Consider the following 25,358-nt stretch of genomic DNA (forward strand, 5'->3'; position numbering starts at 1 on the left):
CCAGGGGTAACGGGGCACGGCGGGATGCTCCAGGGGTAACGGGGCATGGCGGGCTGCTCCAGGGGTAACGGGGCACGGCGGGCTGCTCCAGGGATAACGGGGCACGGCGGGCTGCTCCAGGGATAACGGGGCATGGCGGGATGCTCCAGGGGTAACGGGGCACGGCGGGCTGCTCCAGGGATAACGGGGCATGGCGGGACGCTCCAGGGGTAACGGGGCACGGCAGGATGCTCCAGGGGTAACGGGGCACGGCGGGCTGCTCCAGGGATAACGGGGCATGGCGGGATGCTCCAGGGGTAACGGGGCACGGCGGGCCGCTCCAGGGGTAACGGGGCACGGCGGGCTGCTCCAGGGATAACGGGGCACGGCGGGATGCTCCAGGGATAACGGGGCACGGTGGGACGCTCCAGGGGTAACGGGGCACGGCAGGATGCTCCAGGGGTAACGGGGCACGGCGGGCTGCTCCAGGGATAACGGGGCATGGCGGGATGCTCCAGGGGTAACGGGGCACGGCGGGCCGCTCCAGGGGTAACGGGACACGGCGGGCCGCTCCAGGGGTAATGGACACGTTTACCAGCTTCTTGAGAACAACATGCAACGCTGTGTGAGCAAGACGGGAAGAGCTGGGGTGTCTAAGGCAGTAAGGAACACAGGGAGCACGGATTTCTTTTTATCTAAAGCTGTAGAAGGTACTGAAGTGACTCACATGCAAGGGGATCCTACAGGCCGACGGTACGCATTTAGTCTGATTACACTACCTCCTCTCCCGACAGCTCCCACCCACCCGCCCATTCCTAACCAATATTAAGCCTAAAAGAATTCCAAGTCTGTATTTGTTACACTCAGACACTACCTACAGGACAGAAAAAGGCCGCACAGAGAGCAAGGAGCACACAGTTGATACTTGGGTTGACCAGAGCACATTCTTGTCTCCACAGCAAACACGTGTGCCTGGAACAGATCTAATGACAACACTTCACAAGCCCCGAGTCAGATTTACTCCGGGGGCAGGGGACACCTGCAATGGAGCCAGTGGGGGGTGACCCTGACGAGTGCTCCCAAGGGCGGTGTGGGGCGACCAGGACCAGGGCTTCCCGCCAGCTCCCCAGGCGGCCTGGGGACTCTGGCTCCGGTACCACGCCCGGACGTGCCTCGGTTCCCGTGTGCTCTGGGCCGAAGCTCTGTCCTGCAGGAGTCCTGGTGAGGGTGCCCAGAGCATGCAGGCAGCAGCAGGCCCAGCGGCCACAAGTGGGCACAAAGGCAAGACAGGGTCACCCCTTTTCTCCTTAAGTTTTCTCTAAGTCACTATGTCATTGACTTACTGGTCCTGGGCATTCACAATGGAAGTCAATGGTCTAAAGTGGTTCTTTGAAAAACAGTAACGATTTCACTTTTTCTTCTTTTTCCGATCTCAGTTCTCATGTTCTCTTCGCTTAAAATCGCAAATGAAAAGATTCAGGGTTCCTCCCAGCTTCCAGGTTTGCACACCTCTGCCTGGCGCGTCCTCTGGCCCCACAGGGAGCTAGGTGTGGCTGTGCAGCGGCGTGGGCCCCAGGCCTCGGCGAGACCTCAGCCCACACGCCCAGCGCACAGCACAGCGTGGCCTTTCATTTCAGAGACCACTGGTGGGAGGCCTTCTCCAACTTTACCACCTCCAACACCCTGCTTCCTGGGCTGACAAGGAACAGGGAGAAAATATTTGATGAACAGTAAACGAAGTAGTTGGAAACATTTAGACGTCAGTTACAAGTGTTCAAAGTGAAAGATAAGGACTTCCCAGGGCTGGATCTGTATTCAAAGCTCTTCTGGAAAAGCGGACATAGGACCCTGGACTCACAGGGCCTCTAGAAAGAGCCGCCTCTTAAAGCCAAGCCGTGGTCCCCGTGGAGGTGGGTGGCAGACCCGAGTGGCAGACCCGAGTGGCAGACGGCCGGCCACACGGCATCAGGGCCCAAGTCGATGGGAGCCCAGACGGAAGGTGAGGGTGAGTCTCAGTGGACAGAGCAACGTGGACAGAACTGATCTCGGGTACAGACCTGTCCACTCTCTCCTTGGTGGGTGATGGGCCAAGTACCATCCCCCACATCATCACTCCCTTCCCGGGGAAAGGAAGACCCACGGAAGGTTCTCTCCACAATGGCCACGCCCACAACAGGTAACAGAGGGAGAGACAAACGAACAAATTTTCCTGACAAACACCTCACAGAGACACGCCCTGTGATAACGCTTCAGTCAACGGTCTACAATTTGCATTGAACTATGAGGTGACCATGGAGCTTAAAAGGAATGCATCCCAGGTCCTCAGGTCCCCTGGTCTTTTCTCTTTTGCTCTCATGAGTGCACAGCTGTCAGGGCAGCACCACAGGGCCAGCTGGCCGGCTTCCGTCCACCTCGTGCAAACACCTCGACTTCCTAGGAGGGCAGCCCTACAGCTCGGAGCCTACCGGTCACAGGACAGACTCAAGCCTCTGGCACTGGGGTCCCTCACGTGGCCCCGCCCGTGCTGGCCTCCTCGGCAGGGCCGACTGTGTGCGTCTGTGGGTGAACCAGAACTGACTGAGCACAGCAGCACGGGACACGTGGTTTTTACTGAACAGACTGAGCACGCGGTGAAGTGTGCTCCCCAAAGTAATTCATCCTCATAAGAACACAGTTAAATTTCCTAATGAAACAATCCCTTTATCTACTAATCACATTCCAAAGATTTTCGACAGGGTTTGAAAAGATGAAACCCTCACCTACCCCATTTTTGGTTTTATGGTTTCTGGTCCTTTAATTAGAGACTCGGAAAGATCAATGTACAAGGAAACCACATTCTCTTGACATTTGTAGGGTGGAGTTTCTGAGTTTATACTTGTTGAAACTCGTCTGGGTGAAACCTCTCATTTGCGGATTTAACGTAACATCGGCACATCCACCAAAGCAGGTATGTCTTTTGTTCACGCGACCTTCGACCACAAAAGCAAGACAGACGTTCAATTCTTTCACAAAAGTGAGGCAAAGCAAGTTATTTCCATCATTACAAAATTGATATACAATCTCAGAAATGCCGAATAAAAGGGAAAATCAAGAAAAAACTTCTACTTAAACCACAACAACTACCATTAACGTGTGACGCACTTAATAGCAGCACGAGTGATTACGGCCACAGTCGGGTCCCAGGTAAATCTCCTCCTGCCTCAAGTCTGTTTTCCTGCCGCTATGAATTTTGTGACGTCACTTTTAATGACTGCAGGACACAAACCAGCCCACTGGGTAGCCGTCCAGTGACCTGCTCCCCCGGCCCTGTCGCGGTAAATTTGGGTGAAGTTAAGCTGCAGAATCACGCCTCACCTGAGAGGGGGCATCCTTTTCCCACGTCATCGCTGCCCGAGCTGTCCTCGGAGGCCGGGCTGGCCTGCGGCTCTGGGGGGGCTGGGACGTACCCCTCAGGAGGCAAACTCGCCGTGTAGAGCCGCCTTCGAGGAGGGACCTTGGAGTCTCCACCTGCAGGAGACAAGGGGGCTGTGAACATGGCATACTGTGATGAGACCCTCACTGGCCCTGGCCCTTCCCCAACCACATCCACTGGAGACATGAAACCCAACAGGTCACAAAGCCCAGCCACTGCTGTCAGCACTGATCTCAGGACACCAAGCACTTGGCCAGAGCAGCAGGAGAGCCCAAGATCCAGCCAGGAAAAAGGAAGGATCCGTGATTAACTAACCTCTGTGTTTTATAATGATGTAAAAGTATAACTAAGCAGAAAAAACAGTATTCCTCATAGCATACCTTCCACTGTTACAACATGAATCTCTTGATGTTTTGGTGCACAATCTGGGATTTCTCCAGGTTTGCAAACAACCCACATACGCTGTGTACACACACACCTTAATGGGATCTTGCCACATGCATTTGATAATCACACATTTGGGGGCGCCTGGGTGGCGCAGTCGGTTAAGCGTCCGACTTCAGCCAGGTCACGATCTCGCAGTCCGTGAGTTCGAGCCCCGCGTCAGGCTCTGGGCTGATGGCTCAGAGCCTGGAGCCTGTTTCCGATTCTGTGTCTCCCTCTCTCTCTGCCCCTCCCCCATTCATGCTCTGTCTCTCTCTGTCCCAAAAATCAATAAACGTTGATAATCACACATTTGTATATTACGTGTATCATATCATTCAGAAGTTAAGAGAACATGATGAGGAAATATATTAAGATATATTTACATCTACACGATCTTTTAACGGCTACATAATATGCCACGTTTTGGCAAATTATAATTTAATTATAATTCAACCATTGTCCTAGATTTTGCACATGGAGATTGACTCTAAATTTTCATTATCACAGACAGCTTCTACGACCGTCCTTGTTGCACAAACTTTGCACACTTGACCACGGAGTTCCTTCAGACAAAGTCCTGGAGATGAACTGCTGGTCTGAAGAATGAGCACCTTTTTTGCTGGCTCTTGATACACGTGGTCCAGAACGGCATCCCCACCACCCCGCCTCTTCCCATGCTCTTTCCGACATCGGGTGGCATTGGCCACAGTTGATTCGTGTACAGCTGACAGAGCGCGTTGTATCCGTTCACGCGTACCACACACAGACTCGACCGCTGTACCCACAGTGCCCTGCTCTTGCCAGAGGCATGGTCACCATCTGTCAGCACACGGCAGTATGACACTACGGACCCTGGTCCCCGTGCTGCACTGTCATTTCGGTCACTGGACCACGCACAGGTACAAACTCTGAATAAACTCGGAGTGTGAGCAGAGAGTGTGGGGGCAGTGGTGCAGTTGGGGGGAGTTCCGGGGACCCGCGTGACTCAAGTGGAGCGCATTCTGGGGTGGTCGCCAACACGTGCCTGGTCATCCTGTCCTTTTAGCTCCTTACTCAGACCTGGAGTGGCTCACATTGAGGTCACTGAGCCCCTCCCGTGGGGCACTGGACAGTGTGATACACGGCAGCCTCATCTCTGCCCGGGAGGGAGCCAGTAACGCGGTGCTCATGGCCACACAGAGAGCCACGAGGGAAACGAGCACAGGACACAGGGGCAGCCGGCCGGAGGAGAGGCCCGGGGCCATGACTCTGTCTTGTGCCTGAGGAGCAGCACAGACTTCGTGAGGAGGAAGATGCGTTCGGGACAGGAGCTCAGATGTACAGGCGTCCCTACAGGGTCCCCTGGCCCCTCGGCCTGTCCGTAACGGAGACGCGCTTTCAGAAGCTTGCACACTTGACCCCTGTATTTCCTAAAGGTGGTCGCGGTCGTGCGAGCCGGTTCCGGGTGTCCGACCCAGCATCTCAGAACAGAGCCAGCAGCACAGCCGGGCTTGAAACGTTCAAGTAAATGCCGTCACTGGCCGAAGGAGGGACGTTTGTCACGGTGTCCTCACACCACGTGCCACCATCAAAAACTGGTTTAGTTCCTTCCTTCCAGTACACACACAGCAGGTGTGGCCATTAGGTGTTCAGACTTCAGACTCTCAGCCCCCACACGAGTAACAGGCTGTAAGCTCCGCCTTCCTGTCTCTGGTAGAATGATCGAAACTTGGCTCTGACCCCCGACCACACGGTACTGTCGGCCCAGAGCCCTCCTAGAGCCCCCACGAGTCCTGGAGGGGACACCTTGTCTTCCCTGCTCTGGCCCCAGTCCTGGGCCCGGCTCCCACCTCTCCTTTGTCCCTCATTCCAGACGCAAAATTCAGCATCCTCCTTTTCTACAAATTGTCCACTCACCCCCAAGCACCTCGAGAGCTGAGTAATTAAGAAAATACTTAAGACTTCACATTTTTAGAGGTTTTAGGTTCAGAGCTAAATTGAGAAAGGTACAGAGATTTCCCGTATACCCCTCTGCACACACACACTGCCCCCCCAACAGTATGGGCACCCCCCCACCCCCATCAGAGGGCACGTCTGTTACAGTCAGAGATCTGACATGGACACACTGTCATCACCCAGGGTCCACAGTCCACGTGAGGGTCACTCCTGGTGTTGTGCATTCTGTGGGTCTGGACAATGCAGGATTCCCTGTACTCACGTCACTGCCCTAAAAACCCTCTGTGCTCCGCCCGGCCATCCCCCGCCCCCAGCCTCTGGCAACCACTCACGTTTTCCCTGTCTACCTGGTTTGCCTTTTCCAGAATGTCATGTAGTTGGAATCATGCAGTTTGTAGATTTCTCAGACAGCCTTCTTTCACTTAGATCTGCATTTAAGGCTCCTCTGTATCTTTTCACGGCTTGAAGGCCATGAAATACTCCAGGGTGTGAACAGACCTCAGCAAACCTGCCACCCGCTGGAGGGTCTGAACTGACCTCAGTGTACCCGTTACCCACTGCAGGGAGTCGTGGCTGCTTCCACATTTTGGAAACTATGAACAAAGCTGCTGTAAACATCTGTTGCAGGTTTCATGTGGACAATAGTTGAGCTATTTTAATGGAGTTTTGAGGCTGGGTGAGGGGTCAGATCATTTTCTGCACAATCTTTGCCATCTTGGTATCACTGGCCCCTCCTCCTGCACCTCAAATAGAGTTCTTTTACCCTTTCTGGAAGTCTCGGGGCCACCAATACTTGTGCCCATGCAACTCAGGCAGGCTTTCCTCCTAAGAGGTAAGGGAAGTACATCAGTCAAGCAAATGATTTCCTTTGGGAAGGGGTCAGATTCAGGATGGGCTGATGGCTGGTACCTACACAGAGCAGAGAAGGGAGACGAGCTCTGGGCTTCGACATTTATAGGGATGGGGAGGGACGGGGCAGTGTCTGCCACGGACATAATGCTGTATGAGCATACGAGAGGGAGAGAGAGTCCCAAGCAGGGTCCACGCCCAGCACGGAGCCCGACATAGGGCTTCATCTCACGACCCTGGGATCATGACCTGAGCTGAAATCAAGAGTTGGACGCTTGACCGACTGAGCCACCCAGGCGCCACAAGGAAGACTTCTTAAGCCAGACACAAACAGCACAAACCACAGACTTAAAGACTGAGAAACCACATTCTATGAACTTCTAAACAATAGAACACATTGTTGTTTTCAAAAATTAAGAGAATCCACAGAGAGAAGGTGTACAGTTGGCCAAGAATTGGGATTTGGAATACAAAAAGAAATGAAATCTGTAAGATAAACTCCAAAAAAAACCCAAGAGGAAAACGGGCAAACAGTATGGTTTACGCACCTGCGCAAGCCGCCGAGCTCTTTACCTCACTAACCATCAGTAGAATGAGGTGCAGGCTCCCTCCACGTGAACACCATGGGTTTGAGCTGCTGGGGTCCACTGATATGGAGATTTATTTTGATACGTACAGTACAGAACATGAATAGATTTTCTCTTCCTTATAATTTTCTTAATGACGTTTCCTTGTCTCTAGCTGACTCTGTAGTAAGAATACAGTATATAATACATAGACAGACATGTGTTAGTTGACTGTGTTATTGGTAAGACTTCTGGTCAACAGTAGGTAAATTTCTGGGAGTCCCAACTGCCCGGAGGGTGGCATCCCTACCCCTGGCTCGTTCAAGGGTCAGCTTGAGCCAACAGGAATAACTGTTGAGTAGGACCCGGGGAAACAGGAACTAGCAGGTCACTTGAGTGGTGCGCGTCTGATAGGCAAGTTGGCAAAATGAACAATAAACCTGAAGCTACTTCTCTGGGGACACGTGCTTGGGAAACGCCCGTGTGCAAAGCAGAGGTCGATGGTGACTCAGCGTATCCTTACTTCTAGAAAAGCCAGAAGAACGTACGATGTGCTTCTCCAGTCAAGACGGGGTGGTGGGAAGCGTGCACCATCCTGCCCAGAACAACCACAAAGACAGGCCAACCTGATGAAACAAGTTCCAGATGCTGATCTCTGAGGAAGGGAACCAGCCATGAGACTGTGGCCATGCTGGCCTGGGGCGGAGTGAGCTCGAGGATTGGGGGTGGGGCCTGGCAGCTGGGGTCCAGGGAGGCCCGACGCCTGCAGGCCACGGGCAGCGTCCTCGGGAGAAGCGGGCTGCATCGAGCGAGCCCAGGGCTCTAGGGGGAGACCCCTGCGTGTTCTGCTGAGCGTGATGTGGGTGCCCCTGTGAGGAGCTGCCAGGCAGGTGCTGGGGCTCACAGCCTGGCACTGGGCAGAGAAACCTCAGGGAAGGGCCAGACAGAGCTGGGAGGGTGGGCAGGAGCACAGGAGAGGTGGCCCCTTCTGACCTCCATGGGGCACCACTGGATGACAGACGGCAGCTTCCGTGGCCACGTGGACTTCTGCCTTGCCGCCTGGCCATGCACACCCAGCCGGCCGAGATGTAAGAACATCTTAGCCCCATGGAAGTCCAACAAAACCCACAGAAAAGGACAAGGCATGGGACCAACAGGGCATCTGTAGGCTGTGGGGCAATGTCAGGTGGCCTCGTATGTGAACTTGAAGCCCTCCAAGAAACAGTTAGGGAACATTCCCCACGTGATGAAAATCACAACTCCAGAGACCCAAGAAGCTCAGAAACTCGAAGGAGAGCTGTGGAGGAAACCACACGAGGCTCCGAAAACTCAGACTGCTAGACACCAGAGGTGGGGGGTACATCCCGATACAGTCACACAACAGCACAGGACAGTGGCTACATAGACAGCAATCGTCATCATTAATACAAAGTTTCACAAGCCCCCTAGGAATCACACATATATATACTAAAGTATACACACTGTATCAGCAAGCATGAAACTACATGGGAACCAGGGCTTCCAAATTCTAGGGAGACGAGAGGGAGACGTGGCTGGAGGGTGTTCGAAGACTTCACTTATGCTGTGAAACCTCAGGGTGTACCATGTACTGATGTGACAACTTAAACACTGCAAGGTGATGGCTACTCCCCTCACATAAGTACGACATCTATTCTCAGGAACTGTTGGGTACACAGTACAGAATCGCTAACTGTAGTCCTCACGCTGTACATTAGCCCCCAGAACTTATCCCCCTTATAACTGTAGGTCGGTTCCCGTGACCATAATCTCCCCATCCCCCAGCCCAGCCCCCAGCAACCTCTGTCCATTCTCTCTGTTTGAGGTTTTCAGCGTCCACGGAAACGTGAGATCATGCTGTGCCTGTCTTTCTCTGCCTGACTTACTCACTGGGTATAAGGCCCTTGAGCTCCATTTGTTACATTTTTTTTTATACAACAGCAGGCTTTCAGGGAAGTGGCAAAGGTTAAGAAGTAAAAGACCTGGGTAGCAGGGGTTCCGAGACATCTGTCGTATCATCAAGATTTTATAAGAAAATATTCACATCTTAATGGAAAACTGCAGTTTTTACCAAAGAGCCTTGTCTATTTTCATGACATCTCCCGGCATTCATAGATGTGTCTCCACATAGTGATTTTCACGGACCCACAAAAAGCCCAGATTCAACAGCACGAACCTACCTGACTGACGCCCAGCCACCTGCTAGCCCGCCTGTCAGCATGGAGGTGGGCATTGCTCTGGCACACGTATTCCCTAAAAACAAGTTCTAAAACTGGTGCCTCTGTACATACAAGTTATAGAGCTTGAGAGTCACCATATGGAAGACTTACTTGTGCTGTGTCTAAGGGGGATCCAATGCACCACAGCCACTTAAATAAGGTACGTGATCAAGCTCTTGGCTCATTCACCCTTCTGTCCTCTGGAACTCCAACTCCCCCACAGGTTTGCCCTAATATAATAACTTTATCGCATCATGCTTCTCAAATAAACCGTCTTCTTTAAAAAATGTCTATGATGGTAAACATAATTTTTTCTACATTATTAGAATTAGTAAAAGGCAATTGATCAAAGTAACAATTACTGCTTTTAATCATTACCCACTACAGAGCAAGTCCCTTGGGCCAAGATTCTCTGCTGAGAGGGAAGGAGTATGGAAGCACATGTGTCACTGCTACGAGACAGGGCCCTACAGGAACACTACCGTTTTCATTTTACAGAGGTAACTGCTCAGAAACTCTGAACACAAAAATAGGTAGAAGACAGCATGTGGCTTTTTAAAATAGCAATACTACTTGATTCATTGAATTCTTTGTAAATAATATGCCAAAAATCACAGAGAAATCCATCATCAAACAAAATTATTACTCTTTATTAAAGATTTTTAAAGTTTATTTATTTTGAGAGAGAGAGAGAGAGTGCGTGAGCAGGGGAGGGGCAGAGAGAGAGAGAGAGAGAGAGAGAGAGAGAGAGAATGCCAAGCAGACTTGAACCCACAAACTGTGAGATCATGACCTGAGCCGAAACTAAGAGTTGGATGCTTAACTGAGCCACCCAGACGCCCCTTCACAAAACTATTTTTTTTAATCTTTATTTATTTTTGAGAGAGAGACCAAGTGTGAGTGGGGGAGGAACAGAGAGAGAGGGAGACACAGAATCCAAAGCAGGTTCCAGGCTCCAAGCTGTCAGCACAGGGCTTGATGCGAGGCTTGAACTCACGAACCATGAGATCGTGACCTGAGCTGAAGTCAGCCACTTAACCAACTGAGCCACCCAGGCGTCCCTTCACAAAGCTATTTTTTTTTTTTTCAACGTTTATTCATTTTTGGGACAGAGAGAGACAGAGCACGAACGGGGGAGGGGCAGAGAGAGAGGGAGACACAGAATCGGAAACAGGCTCCAGGCTCTGAGCCATCAGCCCAGAGCCCGATGCGGGGCTCGAACTCACGGACCGTGAGATCGTGACCTGGCTGAAGTCGGACGCCTAACCGACTGCGCCACCCAGGCGCCCCTTCACAAAGCTATTTTTAACGATCGGCTGATAACTCAACTATTTCCTTCAATTTTGCTGAAAGCAAAGGAATGTCAAATACGTGACTTGGAAAGAGATGTGTTGTGTGTCCTTAGAATAATTCGCTTTCTTTCTGTGAGACCAGTATTCCCAACCATCCCTTTGGTGGGCACACCGTGGTGGTGTCTATGCCTGGTAGGTCCTCCTTTTGCAAATGGGGGACCAGCAGCTGAGCAAACTAAGCCTGCAGGACCCTGGGCACTTGCTTGGCGCAGGAGCTGGATAGTGTCGCGGACAGCAGTGTGGACAACGGTGCAGGCAGTGGTGTGGGCAATGGCGTGGAAAAGGGCGTGGACGATGGCGAGGACAACAGTGTGGACGGTGGCACGGACAACGGTAAGGACACGTTGCTGCTGCGAACACCCACGTGAAAACGTTTGTGCAACACGTGTTTTCACTTCTCCTGGGTGTGGACAACGACATGGAAATGGCCAGGGGTCCTCCCCGCGCCCCAGCCACTGCCCCGTGCTCCCTGGCTCTCACAAGGGGTCCTCCCCGCGCCCCGGCCACAGCTCTTCACACTGCTTCTGTACCTGCACCGGGACGAGGACAGTCTCTGCCCAGCACAGTGAACTCAAGCTGGTCTTTAACGGAGGTGCCAGCACCGGCTTCTCTCCGCACTGAGCACGCTGAAGTCCACAGTGTGGGCACAGTGACCTTGCGCTGCCAGATACAGGACGTGCAGGGTCACCACCCCTGACAGCCAGGCCAGAGCTGCCTGCTCCAGGGCAAAACATGACAACTGCCAGGTCACTGACCCCTCTCCCCTCCCCCCGCAAGCCCCTCACCTGTCAAGGTGGGGGCACTCCTGCCCCTGAGGTCCGTAGTGGCCACCCTCTCGGCTGGGTTTCCAGAAGCTGGAGCCACGGGTACCCTCTTTTCTTGGCCACAGGGAACACTAGGGAAAAGCCTCCTCAGAACTTTCTCCACGAACACTACAAGTGAAAAAGAGAAGAAAGAATTATTCACGGGGGTTCATTTAAATTGCAAATGGATTTTACCTAAAATAAAGACAAAGCCTGACATTACCACCAGAGAGAAAAGGGAATGTGCGTGAGGACAACCTAGCACTGTCCCCCGAGGACCCCCAGCACCATCCCCTGAAGCCTTGCCAGCACTGTCCCCTCAAGGACCCCCAGTACTATCCCCTAGAGGATCCCCCAGCATTGTTCCCCGAGGATCCCCAGGACCGTCCATCAGAGGACCCCCAGGACCGTCCATCAGAGGACCCCCCAGGACTGTCCAACAGAGGAAACCCCTGCACTGTCCATCAGACGACTCCCCCAGGACCATCCATCAGACGATCACCAGGACCATCCATCAGAGGATCCCCCAGGACTGTCCATCAGAGGAAACCCCTATACTGTCCATCAGACGATCCCCCCCAAGACTGTCCATCAGAGGACCCCCAGAACCATCCATCAGGGGGTCCCCCCAGGACCGTCCATCAGAGGACCCCCCAGGACTGTCCAACAGAGGAAACCCCTGCACTGTCCATCAGACGACTCCCCCAGGACCATCCATCAGAGGATCCCCCAGGACTGTCCATCAGAGGAAACCCCTATACTGTCCATCAGACGATCCCCCCCAAGACTGTCCATCAGAGGACCCCCAGAACCATCCATCAGAGGGTCCCCCCAGGACCGTCCATCAGAGGACCCCCCCCCAGGACCGTCCATCAGAGGACCTCCCTGCACTGTCCATCAGAGGACGCCCAGAACTGTCCATCAGAGGATCCCCCCAGGACGATGCATCAGAGGACCCCCAGGACCGTCCATCAGAGGATCCCCAGGACCATCCATCAGAGGACCCCCCAGGACTGTCCAACAGAGGAAACCCCTGCACTGTCCATCAGACGACTCCCCCAGGACCATCCATCAGAGGATCCCCCAGGACTGTCCATCAGAGGAAACCCCTATACTGTCCATCAGACGATCCCCCCCAAGACTGTCCATCAGAGGACCCCCAGAACCATCCATCAGGGGGTCCCCCCAGGACCGTCCATCAGAGGACCCCCTCCCAGGACCGTCCATCAGAGGACCTCCCTGCACTGTCCATCAGAGGACGCCCAGAACTGTCCATCAGAGGATCCCCCCAGGACGATGCATCAGAGGACCCTCCAGGACCATCCATCAGAGGACTTCCCTGAACTGTCCATCAGAGGACCCCCAGAACAGTCCATCAGAGGATCCCCCCAGGACCATGCATCAGAGGACCCCCCCAGGACCATCCATCAGAGGAACCCCCTGCACTATCCATCAGAGGACCCCCAGAACTGTCCATCAGAGGAACCCCCTGCACTGTCCATCAGATGACTCTCCCAGGACTGTCCATCAGAGGACACCCAGCACCATCCATCAGAGGAACCCCTGCACTGTCCATCAGATGACTCTCCCAGGACTGTCCATCAGAGGACACCCAGGACCATCCATCAGAGGACACCTAGGACTGTCCATCAGAGGACACCCCCAGGACCGTCCATCAGAGGATCCCCAGGACCGTCCATCAGAGGATCCCCCCACCCCAGGACCATCCATCAGAGGACACCCAAGGCCACCCATCAGAGGAACCCCTGCACTGTCCATCAGAGGATCCCTAGGACCACCCATCAGAGGACACCTCCAGGACCGTCCTCCAGAGGATTCCCAGGACCATCCATCAGAGGACCCCCCCCCCCAGGACCACCCATCAGAGGATGCCCCTAGGACTGTCTATCAGAGGAACCCCCTGCACTGTCCATCAGATGACTCCCCCAGGACCGTCCATCAGAGGCCACCCAGGATTGTCCATCAGAGAATCCCCAGGACCATCCATCAGAGGATGCCCTAGGACCATCCATCAGAGGAACCCCCTGCACTGTCCATCAGATGACCCCCCCAGGACCATCCATCAGAGGACCCCCAGAACCGTCCATCAGAGGAACCCCCTGCACTGTCCATCAGATGACTCCCCCAGGACCGTCTATCAGAGGATACCCAAGACTGTCCATCAGAGGACCCCCCTGCACTGTCATTAGATGTCATTAGAGGACCCCCAGGACCATCCATCAGAGGGCCTTCAGGAATGTCCATCAGAGAATCCCAGGACTTTCCAGCAGAAGAACCCCTGCACTGTCCATCAGACAACCCCCCCCCAGGACTGTCCATCAGAGGACCCCCCCAGACTGCCCATGAGAGGACTCCCCTGCACTGTCATTAGAGGTCATCAGAGGACCCCCAGGACCATCCATCAGAGGACCTCCCTGCACTGTCCATCAGAGGACCCCCAGAACCGTCCATCAGAGGATCCCCCCAGGACCATGCACCAGAGGACCCCCCAGGACCATCCAGCAGAGGACCCCCCTGCACTATCCATCAGAGGACCCCCAGAACCGTCCATCAGAGGACCCCCCCAGGACCGTCCATCAGAGGACACCCCCAGGACCGTCCACCAGAGGACCCCCCCAGGACCGTCCATCAGAGGACCCCCCTGGACCGTCCATCAGAGGACACTCCAGCACCATCTTCCAAGGGCCCCTAGCACTCTCCATCAGGGGACCCCCAGCTTGGTCCATCAGAGGACCCACTCCCTACAGGACCAGCAGCCTGGATGTCCACAGGTGTGGGGACAGGAGCCAGGCTGGGAAGAGAGGGCAGCAGGCCTGGAGAGTGGAGCATAGGAACTCAGGTGTTTATGACTGGGTTTACAAGTAGTCTTTCTTCCCTGCAATGTTCTCTCTCTTTGAAATTGTGTAAAGTACAGACTGAACCAGTCTCCGAATTTGGGGTCCAGGTCCTGGATGCAAAGTGTCCCCCTAGACAGGATCACACAGAATAGCTCGGGGCGAGGGGTGGAGCCGGGCAGACAGAGCAGGGCCCGGGGTGGGGGGGTGGTCCACAGCACAGGACACTCCCTGGGGAAGTGCATCCGCACACACTCCCCGCTGCGCTTAGGAAGACAAGCCTGGCTCCAGCAAGTACAGGGAGATTTTCCACTTTGTTTATTTTAGTTGACATTCTGCTTTAACCGGGGAGAAAGCTGTCATAATGAATAAGCATTTCTGTCCGGATATAATGTGGATAAAGAACGGGCTTGAATCTCAAAACGGCATCCTGGAAGAGGTGAGGGAAAGCGTAATAAAGTAAGTTTGTTTTAACCTTGGTAAATGTAGAAACGGGTGCATGAAGGAGAGAGCTGCTCTGGGGTGGCCAGCAGTCAGAGGCAGAGTCAGTGCGCTCGGGGCAGGCAGGCCAGCTTCCAGATCCCTCCATCGCTGGGCGCATGGGGACTGGAAGTGGGTGGCCCTCGGCAGGGACAGAACCCTGAAGTCACAGACCCTCCCAATCTCATCACACTCTCAGGCAGTGTCCCTACTAGAAATGACTCCCACTGACCTGGCCGAGTTATAAAAACACAATTAGGGTTTAAAAATACGAAAGGGTGCCCTCCACCCTGATGGCTCCTCAGATAATCTACTAAAACCAGGCCGGCACTGGGAGCCTGTGCAGCCTGGTGGCTCCCAGGGAGGAAGGAAAACCGTCCGTGCTAGTGACACAACCATTTAAGGCCACAGGTCCTAGCAGTAAAAGATTCCCCATGCACTTTTGTTGAATGTTCTACAAAATCTTCACTGGCATAGGACCTGGCACAAAGCGTGTTTCCAGTACAATCTGCTGAGGGGAAGTGTTCCCAGAGCCTTCTGCAGAACACGTTCACAGGCAGGGTGTCTCGGAGCAGCACCCAAACTGGATTGTGGGGAGAAGCAGCTTGTTTTGCACGTTAAAAAAAAAAATGTTCCGTGGTACTCAATGTATCAGTTAGAAATTCCATCACCGTGTGATTCCTTAAAGGGCAGAGAGGAATGTTCTGTTCTGCCACTGTTAGGTAGGACCCCGGGTTAAGGCTAGCTGAGCCCCAACACTTCCCATCACAAGATGGGCAGAAACGTCCCCGACATGGCAGCACTGAGACAGGCATGGCTGTGTGACAGATGTGGCTGCACCTACCACATGTGGCCCTCCCACCTCACCCACGAGTAGGGCTCTCTGGGGTGCCTCTCCCCCTCACACACTTCCCACCAGCCACTAAAGGGCGAACCTCCACACCCACGCTGGTGTTTACACACAGCACTTGTTATTTCAATGACGCAGAACTGAACTCGCCTTTCCCACCCCATGTTGTATGCCCAGGGCCACTTCCAGACACCACAAGCAGCTCCAGCCTCATCGTGTACAAGCAGCCGGTGTCAGAGGCAGGGCCTGGGCGTGCCTGTGAGGGACAGGGGCACATGCAGTGCACCTCGTCTGTCCAGGATGCCGGCGGCTGGAAACCTGGGGTGATCGTCAGTGACCTGAGCCGCTGTGAACAAGCCTCCAGACAACCTCAGATCGCAGGAAAAGAGGCCGTGTACTCAAGGCTTGAAGACAAATGTAAACACAAACACAATTTAAATATAAAAGTTCTGCACTTCAGCTTTAAATCCCATGCGATCATGTGGAGGTGGAGGGAGAACAGTGCAGATTCAGATGTGCCGATTCACAAAGGTCGAGAAGGTCTGTTCAGTTTACATTTTAGCAAATGACAGACACGGTTCCCCTAACTTTGCCTTTAAAACTGGGCCCAGTGGGGCACCTCGTTGGCTCAGTTGGTTAGGGGTCCAACTTCAGCTCAGGTCATGATCTCACGGTTCATGGGTTTGAGCCCCGTGTCAGGCTCTGTCCTGACAGCTCAGAGACTGAGGCCTGCTTCTGATTCTGTGTCTCCCTCTGTCTCTGCCCCTCCCACACTCATGTTCTGTCTCTCTCTGTCTCAAAAAATAAACACTAAAAACAAACAAACAAATTCAACCCAGTGGTCCAACAGCCAGAACAGAAAGAAAACCTTTCAGCACCCTAAGCTAAGCTGGGTTAAGAATCTTGTAAACCCAAGTGGCAAACGTGATCTCTCTCCTACACTAGCAGGTGTTAAAACCTCATAAGCAAAAACGTCCTTTCCCGCGGGACTAGGTGCTTCTCAGGACAAGGCTGGCATCTGGCTACTGCACCATGGCACGCTGGCTCTCCAGAAGCTGGAGGTGCTCGAGAGACTCCTTCCTACCCCCGCTCCTTGGTACAGCACTGTCACAGGAGAATGAGTACTTGGTACACAATTCCTGACAGTCGTTGGGATTGACGAGGATACCGAACACTGGAAATGCTGGCTTTATGTCCTACTGTTCATGATCCATGAGTTACTTACAAAGTGTACCATCAATAGGCACAAGAACAGATGATCTAAGAGATCATGATGGGTGTCTCAATGTCAAGGGGGAGTTTTGTCTTCAATGAGAATTTTAACTAATAAATCTGAACCCAATCTAACTATCCAGGTATCTCAGAATGAAATCATTTTGCTAATAAATGCACATCTGATGCTTTCAATTGCCAGAACTTAAAGCATAACGTCTTTGTAAAAATATCACTTTAATTTAAAAAAAATCAGCTTTAAAGAGCAATGTATAACAAAATAACAATTACTTTCTGGCAACTAATATTGCTGGAAGATTCAGTCACGTGCCTCACTCTATCTCAGTGTTGAGACTACACGATAAAGTCGGGAATGAGACTCTGTGGGGTGCCTGACCTTCAGGTCCGCACAGCTGTGCTGAGACAAACAAGCCCTCGGTCCACCACACACACAGAGCAACACTGCAGTTCTAGGGGACAATGTGGCCACGGTGCGTGGAAGCGGTCACGTGGACTCTCCTGTTGCTAAAAGAGTTCGTAGTTTATTTAGACAGAAGTAGCCAGCTATTTCAGGCCTAACAACATGTTGTACAGCCACTTAAACTCTCACTGCTACTCAGAGCCTACGGAGTTATGAATGAAACATGTACTCGACGAACCGCTTCATGGTTTCCTGCAAATATGGACTTAATTCTGTAAACAAAGCATGTCTTCCAACTGGCCAAATCTACTTAGTGAGTCATGTTAAAAGCAGAGCAGGAAAGAAAGGACAGCAAAACCCTGGATTGCGAGTGACTTGTTCTGTGAGTGTTCCGCGAGGCGAGCAAACATTTCCAATAAATTTTAACTTGATAAATGAGTGAGGTCTTACAATACAAGCCGTATGTGACAACAAACGTCACATGATCACAACTGAGCCGATGGTTCTTCTCTCTCTCACTCTTGCTGCAGGATTGTGCATGATCGTCAATGCAATGTCACGTTTCCATGAAATCCTCAAAAGGAGGCAAAAGCAAGTGTCATTGGATAGGTTCCTTGTTAAAGCTGCACGAAAAGAAAAAGATTCCGTTGAGCCAACAGATGGCAGTCATTCTGTCAGTGACAGTGAAGGTCATCCTACATAGTAACCCTCCTCTCTCCGGTCTTCCTCACGCTGGCCATGAAGGTTTTCAAAGATAAGTGCAGGTCAGTTGGTTTATTTTTATTATTTTGTATTATATTACAGTATTGTAATCATTTTTATATGAATGTTTTTGTGTGGAACGAATCATCTGAGTTTCCATCATTTCTTTGGAGAAATTCACTTTCACGTAGAAGAAGTGCTTTGGATTACAAGCATGTTTCCAGAATGATCTTTGCTCGCAAACCAAGGTTTTACCATATCATTATGTCTTCCGGGATGCTGGTACATAGCAAAGCATCATTTGTAAAAAGTCTTTCATCTCTGGTTTGCTGAAATGCACCTTTTGACCTTGTGTGTGTGTGTGTGTTTACTCACTACAAATGTTAACTCTTCTTCAATGCAATTACTGGGTTTAAATCTCACATTCGGGCATAAAAAGGGAAGAGTATATTCCATTTTTAACAAAGGTGTTAACGGCAGCATTTCAAGGAATTGCTTTCCCATTTGCCGTGATGTTAGAGCAGAAGCCCGAGAATGCCATGCGTGCGGTGTGCAGCAAGCTTCTGCAGGGCAAGCAGGTAAGCCCTCCCAGGTGAGCTCCCCCAGGTGAGCCCCCGAAGATGAGTCTCCTAGGTGAGCCCCTGCAGGTGAGCCCCCCAGGTGAACTCCCACAGATGAGTCCCCCAGATGAGCCCCTGCAGGTAAGCCCCCCAGGTGAACTCCAGCAGGTGAGTCTCCCAGGTGAGCTCCTGCAGGTGAGCCCCCCAGGTGAGCTCCCACAGGTGAGCTCCCACAGGTGGGCCCCTGCAGGTGAGTCCCCTGGGTGAGCCCCTGCAGGTGAGCCCCCGGGTGAGCTCCCGCAGGTAAGTCCCTGCAGGTGAGTTCCTCCAGGTGAGCCCTCACAGATGAGTCCCCGCAGGTGAGCTCTCCTAGGTGAGCCCCCGAAGGTGAGCTCACGCAGGTGAGCTCCCACAAGTGAGCCTTCATAGGTAAGTCCCCAGGTGAGCCCCCAGGTGAGCTCCCGCAGGTGAGTCCCTGCAGGTGAGCTCCTCCAGGTGACCCCCCCCCCCCCGTGAGCCCCCGCAGGTGAGTCCCCCCTCGCCCCCAGGTGAGCTCCTGCAGGACAGCTGGCTGCACTCTGCAGCACTTCGTAGCCAGGCAGTCTCACAATAGGGGAAAACGGCTGTGTGCTCCATTTGAAAAAGCTCTTACGAAAAAAGGAAAGGAAATAGGAACATTTTCTTTTAGAATATTCCATTCTGAAAAAAGCAAAAGAGAATTATAAAAGGTGGCATAGAAAAAGCACCCCATGACCTTTGACACCACTGAGGAAGTTACCCCCCCCCATCAATATCAGGAATGTTTTTCTTTCTCTTAAAAAAGTTCACTTGGATCACCAAGTAATACAGGTTCCCCTCAATATTTGTGTTCACAGTCTACTTTATTTAAAGTGGGGGAGCAGCTGTGCATTTAGTCCTCCTAAGTATACGCCATACATCTGGAGAGCTGTCTGGTGCGGATGAGAAGTGTTCACTCATTTGTGATTCTGCAGGCAAATTTGTCAGAACCTATGTTCTCATCCCTGCAAACCACGGTCTCCTGGAAAAGCGGGACTCTGAGGGGACAAGCAAAACGTGTGTGGGGCTAGTCTGGGACATGAGGAAGGCAATTAGTTCAAAAGCAGTCTTTTAAAGGGTGGACATTACTGGGAAGGAGCACGGCCAACGAGACTACATGCTCACTGGAACGACACAAAAATGGAAGGGACCCCAAATATCCACATAACTTCAAAACGCTTGAGAGGAAAACATAGAATAGGTTTACGACACTCTCTAGGTTTCTGGTGAACACACTTACATGTGGAAAAGTGATCATCTAGAACTTGACGGTTGCCAGGCTTCCTGAAATCATACTCAAGAAACACTGCTACTGAAAACAGAAGCTCGGTGGCCGTGGCCGAGAGACCGTGCCCTGTCCTCACGTTGGCCTGATGCCAGGAAAACCGTCCAGAGTGCACCAGTGACAGACACACACGCACCAGTCACGGCTCCAGCGAGAAGGGAGAAATCTCCCATCTCAGCAAATGCCAGGTGAAGCCATCCCCCCTTTCCATCCTGAAATGGATGACTTCTGAGTATCTTGTTTTTTTTTTTATTTTTTTTTATTTTTTTTTATTTTTTTTAATTTTTTTTTTATTTTTTTTTTTTAAATTTTTTTTTTATCAACGTTTATTTATTTTTGGGACGGAGAGAGACAGAGCATGAACGGGGGAGGGGCAGAGAGAGAGGGAGACACAGAATCGGAAACAGGCTCCAGGCTCTGAGCCATCAGCCCAGAGCCTGACGCGGGGCTCGAACTCCCGGACCGCGAGATCGTGACCTGGCTGAAGTCGGACGCTTAACCGACTGCGCCACCCAGGCGCCCCTGAGTATCTTGTTTTAACAGATGCTTTAAATTTAAATTTCTCACGGTTACTGTATTTCTTGGGATCTCATGTTCTGAATTTTATCTTTGCCATAAAGACTGCATTCAAATGCCTGCCTGGTACCTGCCAGCCTATCCATAGCTTTCTCAACAATGTTCAATGTTTTATTTTTCCATTTTATCCCAATATAATTTTATCCCAATAATGAAGCAAGGTATTTAACCACTGTCTGTAATCAAGGAATAAAGGAATAAATTGATAATAGCACTATATCACTTCACAAGATAGAAAGGTTCAGTATAATATGTTAATTTAATAAATGATACTTTCTTAATGAGTTTCATAATAGAATCATAAATGTAAGAATGATTAGCTAAGATTTAAGCAAGAGTTGGCAAGCTTTCTGAAATACTCATTAAAAGGGAAACAGTACTCAAAATAAAACCAGAGACTGCTCTCAAATGGGACGTACTTAGAACGTACACCATGACACGTGCTCTCCCGTGTAAGGATTGATGTACACCGAATATTCATTTTCTCCCAAACTTTCACATTAAAGAAAAGTCCAAAGTTTGTCTCTAATTCTTGCAGAGTGTCAACATCACTGACTGGATCAGCCACCAGTGAGCACGGCGGAGCCCTGCCCCACGCGGGAGCCCGAAGGACACGCCGCGGACCAGGGCGCGGCCCAGCAAGGGCCTTGAGAAACTTGCTTCAACATCCTGGGGACCCAGGATAACCCGTCACGTTTACTCCAGAACTTTTATCGCCCCCAGTTCGACGAAGAGTGGCTCTTCCTCGCTCAGATCTCGAATTCTGCCCAAAGCGCACAAGGTGAGACTGGCCGCGGGTCACTGGCACGAGTAGGTAGGTTAACCGCTTGCCTTGCGCAAAAGCAGACTGGCGAGTGCCCGCTCCCTCCACTGGCCCAACGTTACCCCACGGGTGTCCCTAAAGCCACCTCCACTTGGGGACTGGGCCTCCTCCAGGCGCCTCCTCTCTAGCCTCCTCTCCAGCCCCCGAGCCGGGCACGCGTGGGCCTCCCCCCAAACAATGCCCTCCCATGCTGGCTGTCGGTGCTGCTCTGTGTCACCGTCAGCCGGGCTGTGACTGTGGACCACGCACTTCGCGTGTGCCTTCCGACAGAGCCCTTAGGATAAGGCCAGCGTCACCACACGCTGTGCGCAGTTCACCTTCAGGGTACAGCTGCCCCTTGAACGATGTGGGGTTTGGGCACGGACCTTTGTGTCCTTGAAATTCCCCAGTCAGGAGAACTTGTGAGTCTCCCTAAACTTGACCAGAAGTCAAGCGACTGGCCAATAGCAGTCGATGAACACTTGCCTTGTATACTACATGTATCCTGTCGTGCGTTCTCACAACAAAGGAAACCAGAGAGAAGAGAAGGTCATTAGGAAAGTCGCTCGGAAGGGACAACACACTCATCGCACTGCCGGTTCTGACCGGAAAACACCCACGTCCAAGTGGACGCATGCAGTTCAAACCCGTGTTGTTCCAGGATGAGCTGGGTGATGATGTTCTGACATCTTAAAACTTTCTGGCTGCGGAGACCACCCCTCCCAGGGCAGCCCATTCTTAAGAGACAGCAAACCAGGGCAGTCACGTCCATGTGCAAACTGCTCCATCCAGAGCCCTGCCTCCCCATCTGTCCTGCACCCAGGAGCAGCACCCCTCTGCTCTGCCTCCCCCATCTGTCCCACTGCCCCCAGGAGCAGCACCCCTCTGCTCTCCCTCCCCATCTGCCCCCCTGCCCCCTGCCCCTAGGAGCAGCACCCCTCCGCTCTGCCTCCCCCATCTGCCCTGCGCCCAGGAGCAGCACCCCTCCGCTCTGCCTCCCCCATCTGTCCTGTACCCAGGAGCAGGACCCCTCCACTCTCCCTGCCCATCTGTCCCCCTGCCCCTAGGAGCAGCACCCCTCCACCCTGCCTCCCCTGTCTGATCCTGCCCCCAGGAGCAGGACCCCTCCGCTCTGCCTCCCCCACCAGCCCTGCCCCCAGGAGCAGCACCCCTCTGCTCTCCCTCCCCATCTGCCCCCCTGCCCCCTGCCCCTAGGAGCAGCACCCCTCCACCCTGCCTCCCCCATCTGTCCCTGCGCCTAGGAGCAGGACCCCTCAACCCTGCCTCCCCTGTCTGATCCTGCCCCCAGGAGCATGACCCCTCCGCTCTGCCTCCCCCATCTGCCCTGCGCCCAGGAGCAGCACCCCTCCGCTCTGCCTCCCCCATCTGTCCTGTACCCAGGAGCAGGACCCCTCCACTCTCCCTGCCCATCTGTCCCCCTGCCCCTAGGAGCAGCACCCCTCCACCCTGCCTCCCCTGTCTGATCCTGCCCCCAGGAGCAGGACCCCTCCGCTCTGCCTCCCCCACCAGCCCTGCCCCCAGGAGCAGCACCCCTCTGCTCTCCCTCCCCATCTGCCCCCCTGCCCCCTGCCCCTAGGAGCAGCACCCCTCCACCCTGCCTCCCCCATCTGTCCCTGCGCCTAGGAGCAGGACCCCTCAACCCTGCCTCCCCTGTCTGATCCTGCCCCCAGGAGCATGACCCCTCCGCTCTGCCTCCCCCATCTGCCCTGCGCCAAGGAGCAGCACCCCTCCGCTCTGCCTCCCCCATCTGTCCCACTGCCCCCAGGAGCAGCACCCCTCTGCTCTCCCTCCCCATCTGCCCCCCTGCCCCCTGCCCCTAGGAGCAGCACCCCTCCGCTCTGCCTCCCCCATCTGCCCTGCGCCCAGGAGCAGCACCCCTCCGCTCTGCCTCCCCCATCTGTCCTGTACCCAGGAGCAGGACCCCTCCACTCTCCCTGCCCATCTGTCCCCCTGCCCCTAGGAGCAGCACCCCTCCACCCTGCCTCCCCTGTCTGATCCTGCCCCCAGGAGCAGGACCCCTCCGCTCTGCCTCCCCCACCAGCCCTGCCCCCAGGAGCAGCACCCCTCTGCTCTCCCTCCCCATCTGCCCCCCTGCCCCCTGCCCCTAGGAGCAGCACCCCTCCACCCTGCCTCCCCCATCTGTCCCTGCGCCTAGGAGCAGGACCCCTCAACCCTGCCTCCCCTGTCTGATCCTGCCCCCAGGAGTATGACCCCTCCGCTCTGCCTCCCCCATCTGTCCTGTACCCAGGAGCAGGACCCCTCCACTCTCCCTGCCCATCTGTCCCCTGCCCCTAGGAGCAGCACCCCTCCACCCTGCCTCCCCTGTCTGATCCTGCCCCCAGGAGCAGGACCCCTCCGCTCTGCCTCCCCCACCAGGCCTGCCCCCAGGAGCAGCACCCCTCTGCTCTCCCTCCCCATCTGCCCCCCTGCCCCCTGCCCCTAGGAGCAGCACCCCTCCACCCTGCCTCCCCCATCTGTCCCTGCGCCTAGGAGCAGGACCCCTCAACCCTGCCTCCCCTGTCTGATCCTGCCCCCAGGAGCATGACCCCTCCGCTCTGCCTCCCCCATCTGCCCTGCGCCCAGGAGCAGCACCCCTCCGCTCTGCCTCCCCCATCTGTCCTGTACCCAGGAGCAGGACCCCTCCACTCTCCCTGCCCATCTGTCCCCCTGCCCCTAGGAGCAGCACCCCTCCACCCTGCCTCCCCTGTCTGATCCTGCCCCCAGGAGCAGGACCCCTCCGCTCTGCCTCCCCCACCAGGCCTGCCCCCAGGAGCAGCACCCCTCTGCTCTCCCTCCCCATCTGCCCCCCTGCCCCCTGCCCCTAGGAGCAGCACCCCTCCACCCTGCCTCCCCCATCTGTCCCTGCGCCTAGGAGCAGGACCCCTCAACCCTGCCTCCCCTGTCTGATCCTGCCCCCAGGAGCATGACCCCTCCGCTCTGCCTCCCCCATCTGCCCTGCTCCCAGGAGCAGCACCCCTCCGCTCTGCCTCCCCCATCTGCCCTGCCCCCAGGAGCAGCACCCCTCCGCTCTGCCTCGCCCATCTGTCCTGTACCCAGGAGCAGGACCCCTCCACTCTCCCTTCCCATCTGTCCCCCTGCCCCCTGCCCCCAGGAGCAGCACCCCTCTGTCCTACCTCCCCCATCTGATCCTGCACCCAGGAGCAGCACCCCTCCGCCTCCCCTTCCCCATCTGTCCCTGCCCCCAGGAGCAGCACCCCTCTGCCCTGCCTCCTCCATCTGCCCTGCCCCCAGGAGCTGCACCCCTCCACTCTGCCTCCCCCATCTGTCCTGTACCCAGGAGCAGGACCCCTCCACTCTCCCTCCCCATCTGTCCCCCTGCCCCCTGCCCCCAGGAGCAGCACCCTCCTCCCTGCCTCCCCCATCTGTCCCATCCCCCAGGAGCAGGACCCCTCCGCCCTGCCTCCCCCATCTGTCCCTGTCTCCAGGAGCAGCACCCCTCCACCCTGCCTCCCCTGTCTGATCCTGCACCCAGGGGCAGCAACCCTCAGCGTTGATCATCCTGGGCCCTGGTGCAAGGCAAGAAAGGCCACCTTTATTGCTCAAAACTCACCAAAATTGTTCAAACTAGCCGGTCCTAAATTGTTTACCATGCCCTGCCGGCCTGTCCCAGCCAAGCCCAACAAAGCCCATTCACGGTGTGAATCCTTCCCTGCCTCCTGGCCTTCCTGGGGCATCCCCATGTCGTGCCCCTGTCTCTAGGACCCAGGAGTGTAACAACCCTGGTTTTCCTGAGCCTCTGCTCCGGGTCCTCTTGTGGCTGCACCTGACTGGCCGTGTCACGCAAGAACCCCGGACGGCCCCCACGGACGGAGGGGACAACTGAGGATTACAGGGAGTGCCATCACAGGGGCCCGCCACCCTCTGAACAGCAGCGTCCCACCCTGGGGGATGGAACCTGCTGTCCACACACCACACCCCCCAACCGGACCTGTGTCTGATCCTGAAGAAAGTAGTCTG

The 25,358-nt window shown here is 54.3% G+C and overlaps 1 protein-coding gene across 1 annotated transcript in view; it reads right to left on the reverse strand.

Annotated features, from left to right (window-relative positions):
• The window catches only part of ERICH1 (glutamate rich 1), a 56,426-nt gene that overhangs the window by 23,644 nt on the left and 7,424 nt on the right, over positions 1-25,358 (reverse strand). The window contains exons 2-3 of the mRNA XM_045451078.1: positions 11,542-11,688; positions 3,334-3,486 (exon numbers count right to left, since the gene is read on the reverse strand). Of these exons, the coding sequence (XP_045307034.1) occupies positions 3,334-3,486; positions 11,542-11,688 (300 nt within the window). The remainder of the gene's footprint in view (positions 1-3,333; positions 3,487-11,541; positions 11,689-25,358) is intronic.

This window comes from Leopardus geoffroyi, chromosome B1 (assembly GCF_018350155.1).
Source record: "Leopardus geoffroyi isolate Oge1 chromosome B1, O.geoffroyi_Oge1_pat1.0, whole genome shotgun sequence".
Lineage (NCBI taxonomy): Eukaryota > Metazoa > Chordata > Mammalia > Carnivora > Felidae > Leopardus > Leopardus geoffroyi.